General features: G+C 35.2%; 1 protein-coding gene across 4 annotated transcripts in view; it reads right to left on the bottom strand.

Moving 5' to 3' along the window:
• SHPRH (SNF2 histone linker PHD RING helicase) overlaps positions 1-15456 on the bottom strand; it is a 99818-nt gene that overhangs the window by 64223 nt on the left and 20139 nt on the right. For all 4 annotated transcript variants that reach the window (XM_057739053.1, XM_057739054.1, XM_057739052.1 and 1 more), the window contains exons 9-15: positions 14129-14788; positions 12568-12819; positions 11662-11740; positions 9557-9720; positions 9172-9428; positions 7880-8001; positions 234-322 (exon numbers count right to left, since the gene is read on the bottom strand). In XM_057739053.1, the coding sequence (XP_057595036.1) occupies positions 234-322; positions 7880-8001; positions 9172-9428; positions 9557-9720; positions 11662-11740; positions 12568-12819; positions 14129-14788 (1623 nt within the window). The remainder of the gene's footprint in view (positions 1-233; positions 323-7879; positions 8002-9171; positions 9429-9556; positions 9721-11661; positions 11741-12567; positions 12820-14128; positions 14789-15456) is intronic.

Consider the following 15456-nt stretch of genomic DNA (forward strand, 5'->3'; position numbering starts at 1 on the left):
AGGCTTATTTAGTCAGCCTTGTCACCAATATTGACCTGAGCAGACAGAATAGTGATTCTCAAACTTTTGTGTATACATAAATCAGCTTGGGTGCTTATTAAAAGAACATGATTTCCAAGCTTCATCCCCAGTGATTATCACTCAGTCCATTTGTAACCCTTTGTCCTCTTAAATATTCAGAAAAATTATCCTATAGAAAGCAAATATTTTGAAACTTTTTACTTTTTACTTACTTGCAGTGAATCAGTTTTGAGCTTTTCCTTGTGTTCCTCAGATGAACGCAGCACTTCTCTGTACAGTTCTGCTGCCAAGGCATACTCACCTGAGTAATCAGAATATATTTAAAGCATAAGAAAATCAAGTATTTAGTTCCCAATGTCATCTAGCTATCTATAATCTAAAAACGCACACTGTGAAAATACAGCAATGATTACAATTCACTAATTTATTTTTTAAGAAAAGGAATTTAAGTTGATATTAATATGACTGTCCCAGTAAAAAAAAACCCTGATAACAGCACCTGTTTTTGTTGTTGTTGTTAATTTCACAGAATAGACCATCAATCAAATGCAATGTTTTAAAATTATATTGAAAAACAAACTCTGGATTAACCTTTAATTTAAACAAACAGTTTTCTTCTTGTTGAAGTTAATGACTACCAATCAGTAGTCATTAGGATGTTTGAAATTAAGGACAACTTTCAGGTACATACATGTCTTTATAAACAGATATTCAAAACACTATGACGAAGATAGGATCAAGATGGCGGAGTAGAAGGACGTGCGCTCACTCCCTCTTGCAAGAGCACTGGAATTACAACTAACTGCTGAACAATCATCCACAGAAAGACACTGGAACTCACCAAAAAAGACACCCCACATCCAGAGACAAAGGAGAATCCACAATGAGACGGTAGGAGGGGCGCAATCACGTTAAAATCAAATCCCATAAATGCTGGGTGGGTGACTCACAAGCTGGAGAACAGTTATACCACAGAAGTCCACCCACTAAAGTGAGGGTTCTGAGTCCCACGTCAGGCTTCCCAACCTGGGAGTCCAGCAACGGGTGGAGGAATCCCCAGAGAATCAGACTTTGAAAGCCAGCAGGATTTGACTACAGGACTGCCACAGGACTGGGGGAAACGGAGACTCCACTCTTGGAGGGCACACAAAAAAGTGTGCTCACCAGGACCCGGGGGAAGGAGCAGTGACCCCATAGGAGACTGAACCACACCTACCTGCTGGTGTTGGAGGGTTGCCTGCAGAAGTGGGGGGCAGCTGTGGCTCACCAAGGAGACAGGGACGCTGGCAGCAGGGATTCTGGGAAGTGCTCATTGGCATGAGCCCTCCCAGAGTCTGCCATTAGCCCCATCAAAGAGCCTGTAAACTCCAGTACTGGGTAGCCTCAGGCCAAACATCAAACAAGGTGAGAACACAGCCCCACCCACTAGCAGATAAGCAGATTAAAGTGTCACTGAGCTCCGCCCACCCAGCCCTACCAACCATCAGTCCCTCCCATCAGGAAGAACCCACGAGCCTCCTAGGTAGCTTCCTCCACAAGAGGGCAGACAGCAGCATCAAGCAGTAGCAGCAGTATTTCATCTTGTGGAACTGAAAACCACAGCCACAGAAAGATAGAGGAAATGAGAAAGCAGAGGACTTTGTACCAGATGAAGGGACAAGGTAAAACACCAGAAAAACAACTGAATGAAGAGGAGATAGGCACCCCACCCTTGCAGAAAAAGAATTCAGAATAATGATGGTGAAGATGATCCAGGACCTTGAAAAAAGACTGGATGCAAAGATCAAAAAGTTGCAAGAAAAGTTTACCAAAGACCTAGAAGAATTAAAGAGCAAACAAACAGAGATATGCAACACAATAACTGAAATGAAAAATACACTAGAAGGAACCAATAGCAGATTAACTGAGGCAGAAGGGCAAATAAGTGAGCTGGAAGACAGAATGGTGATAATCACTGATGCAGAAAAGGATAAAGAAAAAAGAATGAAAAGAACTGAAGACAGCCTAAGAGACCTCTGGGACAACGTTAAACGCACCAACATTCACATTATAGGGGTCCCAGAAGGAGAAGAGAGAGAGAAAGGACACAAGAAAATACTGGAAGAGATTATAGTTGAAAACTTCCCTAACATGGGAAAGGAAAGAGCTACCCAAGTCCAGGAAGCGCAGAGAGTCCCAGGCAGGATTAACCCAAGGAGAAACAAGCCAAGACGTATAGTAGTCAAATTGACAAAAATTAAAGACAGAGAAAAGTTATTAAAAGCAACAAGGGAAAAACGACAAGTAACGTACAAGGGAACTCCCATAAGGGTAACAGCTGATTTCTCAGCAGAAACTCTGCAAGCCAGAAGGGAGTGGCATGATATATTTCAAGTGATGAAAGGGAAGAACCTACAACCAAGAATACTCTACCCAGCAAGGATCTCATTCAGATTCGACGGAGACATCAAAAGCTTTACAGACAAGCAACAGCTAAGAGAATTCAGCACCACCAAACCAGCCCTACAACAAATGCTAAAGGAACTGCTCTAAGTGGGAAACATAAAAGAAAAGGACCTACAAAAACAACAACAAAACAATTAAGAAAATGGTAATAGGAACATACATATTGATAATTACCTTGAATGTAAATGGATGAAATGCACCAACCAAAAGACACAGACTGGCTGAATGGATACAAAAACAAGACCTATATATATGCTGTCTACAAGAGACCCACTTCAGACCTAGGGACACATACAGACTGAAAGTGAGGGGATGGAAAAAGATATTCCATGCAAATGGAAATCAAAAGAAAGCTGGAGTAGCACTACTCATATCAGATAAAATAGACTTTGAAATAAAAAATGTTCCAAGAGACAAGAAAGGACATTACATAAAGATTGAGGGATCAACCCAAGAAGAGGAGATAATTATAAATATACATGCACCCAATATAGGAGCACCTCAATACATAAGGCAAATGCTAACAACTATGAAAGAGGAAATGCAAGGCAGAAATAGAGACAGATGTAGAGAACAAACATATGGACAGCAACTGGGGAAAGCAGGGAGGGTGGGGGCGGAATGAATTGGGAGATTGGGATACCACATTGTACACTCTAAATATATGCTGTTTATTGTCTGTTAACTGTATCTCAATAAAAGTTCTTTAAAAAAAAAACACTATGACCAATCTACACATAATTCTCAGAAAAATAATTCACTTCTCTTGATAGGTATTGTTCTTGCTGGTATTTGGCCAGAATGATTTACCATTAATAACTACATTTCAAAAACAGGAATTCTTTCTATTTCTGGTCACACAAATCACAATTTGTATGAGATCTACATTGTTTTTTATTGTACATATTTAGCAGCTTATTCAAATAAGTAATTAAAAAAGTATCAAAACATTGGTTGGCAAAGTATGGTCCATGGGTCTTATCTGACTGAATTTTTGTAGGGTCTACAAAGCTAAGAATTTTTTTTACATTTTTAATAGCTGAAAAAATTAAAAGAATAATAATATTTTGTGACATGTGAAAACTGCATGATATTAAATTTCAGGGTCCATGAATAGTTTTATTGGAACTCAGCCACACTGACATTTATGTACTGTCTGTGGCTGCTTCTGCATTACAATAGCAGAGCTGAATAGTTGCCACAGATCTTATGGCTCACAAAGCCTAAAATATTTATTATCTGGTTCTTTCAAAAAGTTTGATGAGACTTCAGTGAAGGAGAGATGAAACATTTTTAATGGCTTTGACTAATGGAATGTAACTTACTTGCTGCCAGGGAAAAAACTCAAAACTGGTAATTTGCACATATCATTAAAATAAAACTCTAACAGTGGCAAAATCATGAAATACAAGGGGGAAAAATGATATAGAGATGTTCTAGATTCAGTTTGTTGAGGAAAAAAAGCTTTTTTTCTGACCATCACATACACTTGCATTTCTTTTTTTTAACTTTAAACTAGTTTCATTAATATTGTGGATTTAGAACTTTGTTCATGGCCATAATGACTTTTCCATATATATACCTTTGTAAATTTTGATGTTGGGTCTCTCTCTCTCTCTTTGTTAAAGCTGATTTTATATATGTATATTTTATTGTGGTAAAACATATATATATAAAAAAATTTACAATTTCAGCCATTTTTAAAAGCGTGTAGTTCAGTGGCATTAAGTACATTCACATTGTTGTGCAAAACACTTGCTTTTATACCACTGTTTTATATCTAGTTCTATCAGTATCTAATACAGAGCTTTCTAAAGCACACATTTTCACAATACTTTACAGTTATCCAATTTCTATTCACTTTAATAAAGAAGATTATTTTCACAATAATAAAATTGCATTATAATGTAGGAGTAACACAATTATCTTCACACAATGAACTTATAGTTTTGAAGATTTTTTCTAAAGCTTTTCAAAGACATATGGATTCTATTAATATTTATACTACCATTTATAGAGAATAATTCATTTAACAATTTTCCCCTCATAATTATTATACCTTTTAAAGAAGGTACAATGACTAGACTATAATAAAAGCAATTGAAACTGAACTATTCATTATAATATCTTTTTTTAATGCTTAGTTAAAAAAAAAAGACGTTTCCTGGGGAAGACATAAAAATATGCATATTCAACAAACTATGCAAGTTTCAGCCAAATAGGGAAATACCTATTCTTTGCCACATGATGGCACTAAAATTTCTGGGTAAAGAAATCATACTCGTTCGATACTGTCAAACTAATTGTCTTCAAAAAACACGTGCAGAAATGAAAAATGTATGTGATGATCAGGAAAAAAGCTTTCCTTCTCAGAAAACTAAACCTAAAACACTTCTATAACATATATATATGGTACATGTATACACTGTACACAATTGAAATAATACCATATTTTTAATACCATAATCAGTGAGGACCTTAGAATACACACTGTATATTATATACATGCTTGCAAACAATATAAACAAATCTCTTTAGAGTTTGATATTATTTTTAGATTTCTTTAGAAGTCAGATCTTCATTATCTGATCTCTACTATTAGAAGAGTTTAAATTATGTAAGTTAAACATGTAATGTTACTTTTAAAAATGTGTACTGCTTAACATACTACTATGAGTTAAACCATGGAAACTAAGAGTAGTTAATCCTCCACAATTAAGGTTATAATTAAAATTAAATGAAGAATGGACATATCACAATTAATGGACTTTCTAATAGGAATTTCTAATAGGAATTAGCAATAGTTTCCAACCATAGAAAAATAACTACAGTGGGAATGCAGTGGAAACTATCTGAAAAGCGACATGATGCACCTCCTGTTACACCACAGCATGGTATTTTGCCACACAGGAGCCAACTACATGCTGATCCTGCTGGAGTGCTACAGTGTTTGGAAATGATCAGATGAAAACCTTTTCCCCCAATTCTCATATTATGCACAACTTCACAGCAGGGAAAAAGAGACAACAAATCTGACAGGACACTAGAAAAAAGGCCAAGTGAAGAAACACATTTACTGTCTAAGCTTCTGAGTCGTAACAACATAGAATAAAATGAGGAATGCAGTTTTAGAATATGGGAAATCTGAAATTTGTTTTTATTATTGTGACCATCTACAAGTAACATATTACTCTACGTCAGAAATTTTTGATGGTGAGTTTCAACCTACTATAGACAGTATAATATTGAGGTTTACAAGTGCTTATTTGATAAAGAAGCAGATATAGTATAATAAAAAAAATTAAATATCTGATTTGAAATCAAAAGATCCAGGGCAAATTCTCTGTCAGTTACTAGCTGTAATCTTGAGAAAGCAACTAAGCCTGTTGAACTCATTTTCTCATATAAAATAGGGATGGTAATGCCTCAACTATTGGGTAACTATGAAGATAAAATAGGATACATACATATGGTGGTGGGACAGGGGGGAGGATTAAAAGAAAAAAAGAAATCTCTTCTGACCCCCCCAGAAAAGAATATATACATATGATAGTGTTATGCATAATATAAAATATTTGTAGAAAAATGATTATTTCTCAGATATGAGGCTACATTTTAATGACCTAATATTTTAAACAGCATATTCATAATTTATGTATTTTTAAGACCAAGCACACATATTTACTGTCTGTGAAAGTCATTTATTCTGTGGATTTTTACCACAATTATTACACTCAATTTGGGGCTCTGAGAAGCTGGTATTAGATATTAATTATTACATAATTTCTCATTTTTTGCCTATTATTTCCAAGTTGAAATAAAGGAAAGTTTAATGTTTCAAAAAATATTTTCTATTAAAAGTTGCCTTACTTAGTCTTCACTATGGATTGTAAAGCACAGATCATTTTAGATTTTAGATTGATGCCTGGAATACTACATAGTCATAGGCACACTTAGCAAATGAGATGGCGTTGATGATGATGGTGATAATTAAGAATCCAAACCTGCAAACATTGCTAGCTAAACTGGAACAAATTTTTCTGGGCAACTGGTTTTTAATAGTTCTTATTGTGTTCCAGGTACAAGTCCTTTCTCAGGCAGGTGATTATTCTCTTGAGAGTACCTTCAAGAGTAGAGGCTGTTAATTTTGATGAAGTCAAATTTATCAGTTTTTTTTCTTTTATGCATTGTCCTTTTAGTGTCATATCTAAGAAATTTTTGCCAAATTTCAAATCACAAACATTTTATCCTTTGTTTTCTTCTAAAAGTTAGGTAGTTTTAATTTCAGTTTAATATCTTCTTTATTTTGAACTGTTTGTACAGTGCAAAGTGAAAGCTGAACTTTTTGAATATGGATAACTAATTGTCCAACATCATTTACTGAAAACACTAACCTTTCTCCACTGAAATGCCTTTGAAAAATCAACTGATCGTAAATAAGTGGGACTAGTTCTGGACTCTATAAAATAGCCTGCTAAAATTTTTGATTGGGAAAATTTTGATTATATTGACTCTGTATATCAATTTGAGATGAATTAGCATCTTAATAATATTAAGTCCTCTAATCCATGAACATGGTATAACTAGGTATTCTTTAATTTGTCTCAGCAATATTTGTACTTTTCAATGTTTTTGTGATTTTTATATGGGTCTTATACATCTTTTTTCCAAGTTGATGTCTAAGTAGTTCATATTTTTTATACTACTATGAAGAGTATTGTTATAATTTCTTATTGTTCATTCCTAGCATATAGGAATAAAATAAATTTTCATATATTCATCTTGTCTCATGCAACCTTGCAAAACTCATTTGTTCTAGAAGTTTTCCTACATAGACAATCACATTGCAGCAAATAAAGATAGTTTTATTTTTTTTCCTATTCAACTTGATTAACTGTTTATCTTCTTCTATTAAGAATTTAAGGTCCACAAGATCAGAGACTACTTTCTTTTACTGTATTATTTTTAGTACCTAGATCATACCCAGCACACAGCAGACATTCTAATATCTGTTGGGAGAATGAATTTACAAACAATATTACTTTGTAAATCAATGACCAATATTCACTTGAATGTGTCAAAATTTAACCATTCTTCTATTTCTAGGCATTTCGATTGTTTCAGTTGTTCACTATTATAGACTAAGATCAATAATTTATTGCCAAATCTCTGTTCACATTATAATTTCCCTAAAAAAACTTCTAAAAGTGGAAATGTCTGGTGAAAGCATATGTAAACTTTGAAGGTTTTTGAAGCGTTCTGTATAACTGCTCTCCATTAAGTTGAACCTATTTAAATTATGATTAGTACCATGTTAAAGTGTCTTTCTTGGGAAGCTTTGATTTCTACTCTAATTAATCTTCTTCATTAAGTACTTAGAAGAATCAGAGATAACAAAGCAATCACCTTCTACCTTTAATGATGTGGATGCCTGCTAAGCCATTGAGAGCACAAACCAGCTGCCTATGTGCTTCTTCACATTCAGTTCCACATTTCTTCTGCAGAGATGTCAGCAGTTCTTCCATTGTCATGGTACTAAAAGAAAAGGCAGATTGTTCAGAAGTAGAAAGAAAATCCTAAGTTAGAGTATTATATTATATAAGATCAAGAGTACCAGACTGTTAGAGAGTCTTTATGATCCTCGGTATCTTTCTGTGTACTTCCATTTTCACCACTATCACTTTAAGCTTTATTTCCTCTTACTACTCTAGCAAGCATTCTTCTGATCCCATCATTCTTTAATTTTTTCTCATTTCAGTCAATGAAGACCAGAACTGGAAAAATCTTCCTAAAGTACAAAGTACACATGATATATTTGAAACAGTATGGGTGTGAGAATGTAAGACTGAATCTGCATCCCAGGACTGAACTTAACCTCTAAGAGCCTGCTTTTTTTTAATTTGTAAAAAAAAAAAAAGAATATTCTCCAAGGATCAGCTCAAATACCATTTCCACCAGAGGGCTGTCTAACATTAATACCTTATATAGAAATTACTGCCATACTCTAATTGTCCATAGCGATTCATACATACCTCTTGTGAAATATATCATGTTTGCCTTAAATTATAGAGATCTATAATCTTTGTCATCTCCTTTATTTGTCTATAAACTGCTTAAAGGCAAGGACAAAAGTCAAATTCCTCTTTACATTTCTTATAGCACCTGAAAGGGTATGACTTTAATATTAAATGCTAAAAAAAATGGCCAGTTCTTGAGTCACATTCTGATGAACAAAAAAGTTTCTGGGACAATAGAGTATTGTGGGCATAAATAACCTTAATGTATTAGAAACAAATAATCAAAGAATATAGCTAGCATAACTATAAAGATAATATTTAATGGCAATCTAATTCCTCTAATTCCCTGATGTGGGAACCAAAAAATATAATGCAAAAAGAACAAAAGCCTTTCATATCTGGAGTGCAGCAGAAAACAAACAAAAAAAACCAAACAAACAAAAAACAACAAAACCCTACAACAGTCCTAATCTTAAAAGAAATGTTCAAAACCACGAAAATAATTTTGATGTGATTCTCTTTGACAAATGGGGTTCCATATAAAAGAAAAATCACCACACTGCTAAAAATAGCTGACAACTCAGTTATAAGAGCCTGAATGAAAATATAAGCTAAGAAGCTAATTGCTTAAATATTGTCTATTACTACTATATGATCAATTGCAGTCTAAGAAAACTGATAATAAAACCTTTTTTGGAGTGGCAAAAACTCCCCACGAACAGCCTGTGGGTGGCAGCAGGCCTGCCTGAGCCGCAGCAATGGATACAGGATGGAGGTGACAGTTCTTCTGTCCAGGCTGCTGAGCTTCAAAGCCCAGTCAGAAATCTTCCTGAGTTTTACTACTGCATCCTGGCAGCACACTTCATGCTGACGGTGATAGAAATGTCTTTCCACTGGAGAAAAATGGAGCCAGTGGATTTCTTCCGTCTGAGGGGGTATCTGGATCTATACAGAGGAGAAAAAACATGATTTTACCTGGAAATTTAAATTTACCATCCCAAAGCTGCTGCTGCTGCTGCTGCTTTTTTTTCTTTTTCTAATACTCTTAATCAATAAAAACTTTTCCTACTGACTTGGTCAATCACATCTTTCTTTGCAGACCTCCACAGTATCTTGGCAATAAAGCTGTATAGGAGCTGAGGATTCTTCTTGCAGTAAGGACGATAGAGAAGTCGAACCCACCAGTGTTTGACACAGTAAGGTTCGATACCGAGGAAGACCACTAACCCAAAAAGATCTGAAAAGAAAGAAAAATGCACATTGAGAATACAGACAGTCCCCAACTCACGATGGTTCAACTTGCATTTTTGACTTTACCATGGTGCAAAAATGAATGCTGTTAATTAATAAATCAAATCTGATTTATCTCTATCAGTCGAGCATAGTGGCTCTCAAATGAGGTGGAGGTGGAGGGGTGCAATTTTGCTCACTAGGGATATTTGGCAATGTCTGGAGATATTTGTGGGTGTCACAATTGCAAGAATGCTACCAGCATCTGGAATGTAAAAGCTCAATATTCAAAATGCCCAGAACAGCTCCCAACAAAAATGAATTACCTAAACATCAATGGAGCTAAGGTTGAGAAACCCTGGTCTAACACAAAAAGAAAACAAATGAGCTTTTACTTCCAAATACAACACAGTTAGTCATGTCAGGCTAACATTACCACTGCAACAACTATTGGGTTGGCCAAAAAGTTCGTTTGGTTAATGAATATGTGTTTCAATAAAGTTCTTGGTGAAAATGAAAATTAAAACTGAACGAACTTTTTGGCCAACCCAATACAAAAAGATACACTACAAGAGTTGTAGCGTTAAAGATATTAGAGAATCACGGAAGCAAAGACGAAAGATAAACTAAATTTCCAGAAATTTGGGAAAGGCTATTTTTTAAGGTAACTTGGGCATGAGAAAACTTCTGGGGGTGATTATCTGGATTGCAGAAATAAACTCATAGGTAAATACATATGCCAAAACTTCATAAATTTTACATTTTAAATATTTACAGTTTCATTATATGTCATTTATACCTTAGTAACACTGTTTAAAAAATTAACCAAAAATTTGTTGAATGGTGACAAGTGTTCAAAACACCTGCCAACATCTTATTTATCCAAAATTACCCAGGGAACTAAGGAATTATTGCTCATATTTTTTCAACATTAAAATTAGAAAAAAGTACTTTAAAAGTCATTTTCTTTTTTCTATACCTCCTTAGCTAACTTTTGAGCTGAATGAGGTATTAACACCTAAATATCAACAACTGGGCAGTTTCCAGTGTAATAGCAGACTACTAAATTTGGCCTTTTAATTAGTCTGAGAGTATTCCATGTTTCTTAATGTAACTTACTAAAATTACACAGGTATTTAAATATATACTTGAAGTCTTCCTTAAAAACTTTCTTCCCCTAAAAATAATTATCAAAAAAAACTGTTTTTCACATCATCATAATGGATGTTGATATTTTTATTTAGCAGAATGATAAGTTATCCTGCTAAAAACAGACAACATATGAAAACTTGAATTTTCAGAATGATAAGTTTTGAGGATGAATATTTGCCACAGGCCTCCAAGAATATTTACATTTCATAATTTAATCACATTTTAATGACAGCTTTTTAGGAAATTTATTATGTAAAAGAACATTTAAACTTTTAGTTTTAAATATTTGCAACTTGAACAAAAGTTTTAACATGCAGTCTATGTTCTATGGAAAAATAAATTATACGAATGAGATTAACAGAGAAGCATGAGTTATAATATGTGAGTGGGAGGTCCTTATTCTTATAGACACAGCCAAGTGAAATTAATTCCTTTTTCCTCTCTCTCCCTCGCTCTTTCCCTCTTTCTTTCCTGTCAGGTTCTTCCTGTTTTCTACTCACCATTTGGAACTCTGAGTTCAATTCGGACCTATGTCTACACTGTTTAGGCAGGCACAGTAGGTGCTCAAATTAGGGCAGCGGGACTACTCACTATATATCTGTCCTCACATGTACCAACAAAAGTCACTTGATTCCACTTAAAAAGTTAAGTGTTTGAAACTATTAGGAGTCAAATATAAATACATGTATAATCACTTAAGTAAGGATTTCAGCAAAAGTTAAACATAACAATACTTTTTGTTCAAAAAAATTAAGCTTTTCAAATACATGCAATATGTGAGGAAACCATACATTACCCTCCAATCCTCTCTGTACTGGAGTGCCGCTGATGCACCAGCGGTTAATTCCACTCAAGCGCTGAGCCATTTCTGCAGCCTGATGGGAGGGAAATATGAAATAAAAAAGAAAAGAAAAACAGACACAGGAAAAACAGAGAAGTCAGGAATATGTTTATTTATGAAAATAGCCCATGACAAGCTATGCTTTAGCTCAGATGCATTTGCCCTCATCGAACAGTTAACACACTCAATATTAAATGTCATATTCAATGGGCTATTTTCTAGTATGGGTGGTTCCCATTAGCAGGAGGAGGCCACGTGTCCCTCCAAAAAGGAAAGGTAGTTGAAGTATGTGTAGAATGAAAATGCTCCCTGCATGACTGATACATTCATTCCCTAGACCACCCCATACTCCAGGTGTGAACCACTTTGGTAATAGATATGATTTATAAACTCAATTCCGGTTACAGACTGACCAAAGAAGACAGAATAAAGACATACAACAAAGTCTGAATAAAAATTCTGTCCTCTAAAGTAGCATTTTTCTATTACCATTTGGTCTCTCTGATGAAAAATTGCCAAAGTTATCAGAGCCTATATGATGAGCCTTCCACATAGCAGAAATGCTTACAAAGTCCCTAAATACTCTGATCTGCATCATGCAAAAACTGCCATTTTATTCAAATATACATGAGCATTGCATACAGGACAATGATGCACAGAGTACCAAAATAATTCCTAAGGGTTATATAGTTCATACACAAGAGAAAAGCAAACGTTGAGTGTTTAAAGGCAAACTTTTGGCCAATGTCAATGCTGTGGGTTAACTACACTTAAACGGTTAAATTTTCTATGGATAGTTTCTTCCAATCCCTTTCCCTTTTCTCTTCCCCAGCCCTCAAGAGTTTCTACAGAAATTCTCACTTTTACAGTAGGACATTCAACCATCTGAGCTTCATCAAGGCAGATTCTCCACCATTCCACAGCTACGAGGGGGCTGGGAATGGCCATATAGCGCTTCTGGTTCCTTAAGCGACGCCCATCCTCACTATTGCTGTGTGGGATATCTACATAGTTTAGTTCTGAACGAAGGACATCATAAGTAATGATGACTATATCCTGTTCTGCCAAAAAATGAGGCTGTAAAAAACCATCTTTCTTCACTCCTTGATATACCTAGGAAATAATCAGCACAGACATAGTTACTGCAGAAAGGCACATCAAAGATAATTGAAATATTCATTCATTTATACATTTACTGAGCCCTTTCTATTTGTTTAGAAGCAAACATGCTATAAGATACATCCCATACCTGCCTAGAGAAAGATGCATTTTAGTGTGGAAGACTAATAATAATAACATAAGCAATGTGAATGGAACTGTAACAGAATTAAATGTGATAGTCTCACAGTGGAAAGACCAATTCCATGGCTAAGAAGGTAAATTCAGAAAGGAATTCAAATTTGCAGTAGCTTTTGAAGAACATTTAGGAGTTCTCACAGGTGGAGAAAAGGGGAAAAGGACTCATACATAGGTAGGTGGGTAGACGGAACCAAGAGCTTGTGCAAAAGCACAATGGTGTAAAAAAGTAGAGCGATAAGAGCTATTATTTACTGAATGCCTTTTATGTTTCAGACACTACGCAAAGTTTTACCTCCTACCTTCAACAACAATCCTGTTAGTTGTTATTATTCCTATCCCACACATAAGAAACATGAAGTGACTTGCTCAAAACTGGTAGAGTCAAGATTCAAACCAAGGTTTGCCTACCCTACAGAACAGAGCTCCTCAATGGCAAAGATGGTGTTTTACGTGTTACTGTATTCTCCATACTTATCATAGTGGCTGCAATACAGAAAACCTCCAGTAGCATTTGTGTGGAAAGGAAAGAAGAACAAAGAGAGTAAAGAATACTAACAGTAGTGAACAATAACATTAAATGACCACTTACTATGTGCCAGCACTTTATCAAATCATTTAATCTTTCCAAAAAGTCTGTGAGGAGGTACAATTTTCAGAACTTAGCACAATTCCTGGCATATAATGGGTGCTCAATAAATATCTGTTGAATGAGTAAATTCTTATTTTACAGATAGTGTAACTGAGGCTTCAGGGTAAGACTCTGGAGCTAAAAGTTGTCAGATCATACAAGTAGATACTATTACACAATGCTGCCTTTGAATTGCATTTCTAAGAGTATAAACACTTACACAAAGACTTTTTCACTTATATGATCAAGAATTTTTTCAAAAGGCTTTCACATCTTTCCACCCAAAGTACTTTAACTTCTGATGTCAGAAAAGAATAAACAGTCTACTGTTCTATTTCTTATTCTTAATTTCCTCTTCAAGTTCTGATTTAATATTATTATTATCTAATTAAGTTAATTTTGGGGATAAGAAACAAAGTGGCAAAGATTATAAAAGTGATCATAGAGCGAAAATTTACATTTTCCTATCCCTTTAAGGAGTCCAAACTACCTTACCAAGACTCGAAGAGATGATGACCTCACATGCCTGTTGATTTCATCCACCCACTGATGACAGATGGAACTGGGGGAGATGATCAGAGTTGCTCTTGTTGATACTGGCTCCATCGCAACAAGGCAGTGGGGGCAGTAGAAAGGTTTAATCTTCAGATTCTTCTCTTCGTAATTCACACATTTTGCATGTTGCCACAGGTGGCATTTCAGGCACTGAACACGAGGCTTACGGTCTACCCGGGCAACTTCACCACATATGCACTCAAAGTGATAATTGGAGGAATTATAGGGACCCATGATATTAGAATGTGGCATGTCATCACCAACAGGATTTAGTGATTCAACTTGGTCCCTTGCTGCATGTTCTTGCTTGATTTCAAAGACACATGTACTTTCAGATGTGGTAACATCAGGAATTCCAGAGTCACCAGTAGCTGGACAGTGATCTCGTGAGTTGAGACTGATGTTAAGCTGACTTTTTCCCTTTTTTGTGGATGGAACAGGCTTTTTCCTCAATTTACTGCGATTTCTCCTGGCCTTACAGTAATAATAGTAAGGATCATCATCATCATCAGAGGTGTTTGATGGCAAGTATTCAGAATCTGTGTCCTTGCTCCCTGATTTTCTGGATTCTTTGTGAATTTTCCTTGGACTCCCCACTGCCTATAAAAAACATTATTTATTTAATTTATTTCAACAGAGTGACATATCTGAAATTAAATGCCCAACTTCATGTGCTTTACATAAAAATCTAGTAGCCAGTCTTTTCTACCCTTTCCCTGAGGAGAAGCACTCCTTATCAGTGGCTTTCAAGTTGCTCTCTCTAAGAACTCCCCTTCCTGCTATTCCCTCCAAAAGCAAAAGAAGGCTCTACTGCTGTATAATTAAGATTTGGAGTGAACAAAAATTAGAAAGATAAAAGGGGCTACTAATTTTGGTATCAACCTCTTATAATATACAATCTGCCTAAATCATAAAAGACTGGTAGTTTAAAATACATAAATACACAAACCAGGGCAATAATAAAAATACCAAGTATTAAAATATAGCATTTAAACAAAGTGAAAATTAATCTACTAGTTACTGCAATTAGCAAATAGATTCCTTCTTTCTCCTTTCTATCTGTGTTAACCTCCTGCAGTTATTTATTGAATGCCAATTCTGTGCCAGGCTTCATGTTAGATGCTGAGGATATAAATATGAGGAATATTTAGCTTCTGGTCTCAAAGGGGTCTGCTGGAAAAGAGAGAACAGTAAAAAGTAAAATGATGCTATAGGAATGCATAAGAGGGTTACAGAACAGAGTGGGGCTGTGATGGGGAGGCAGGTGC

The sequence above is a fragment of the Hippopotamus amphibius genome, chromosome 6 (genome assembly GCF_030028045.1).
Source record: "Hippopotamus amphibius kiboko isolate mHipAmp2 chromosome 6, mHipAmp2.hap2, whole genome shotgun sequence".
Lineage (NCBI taxonomy): Eukaryota > Metazoa > Chordata > Mammalia > Artiodactyla > Hippopotamidae > Hippopotamus > Hippopotamus amphibius.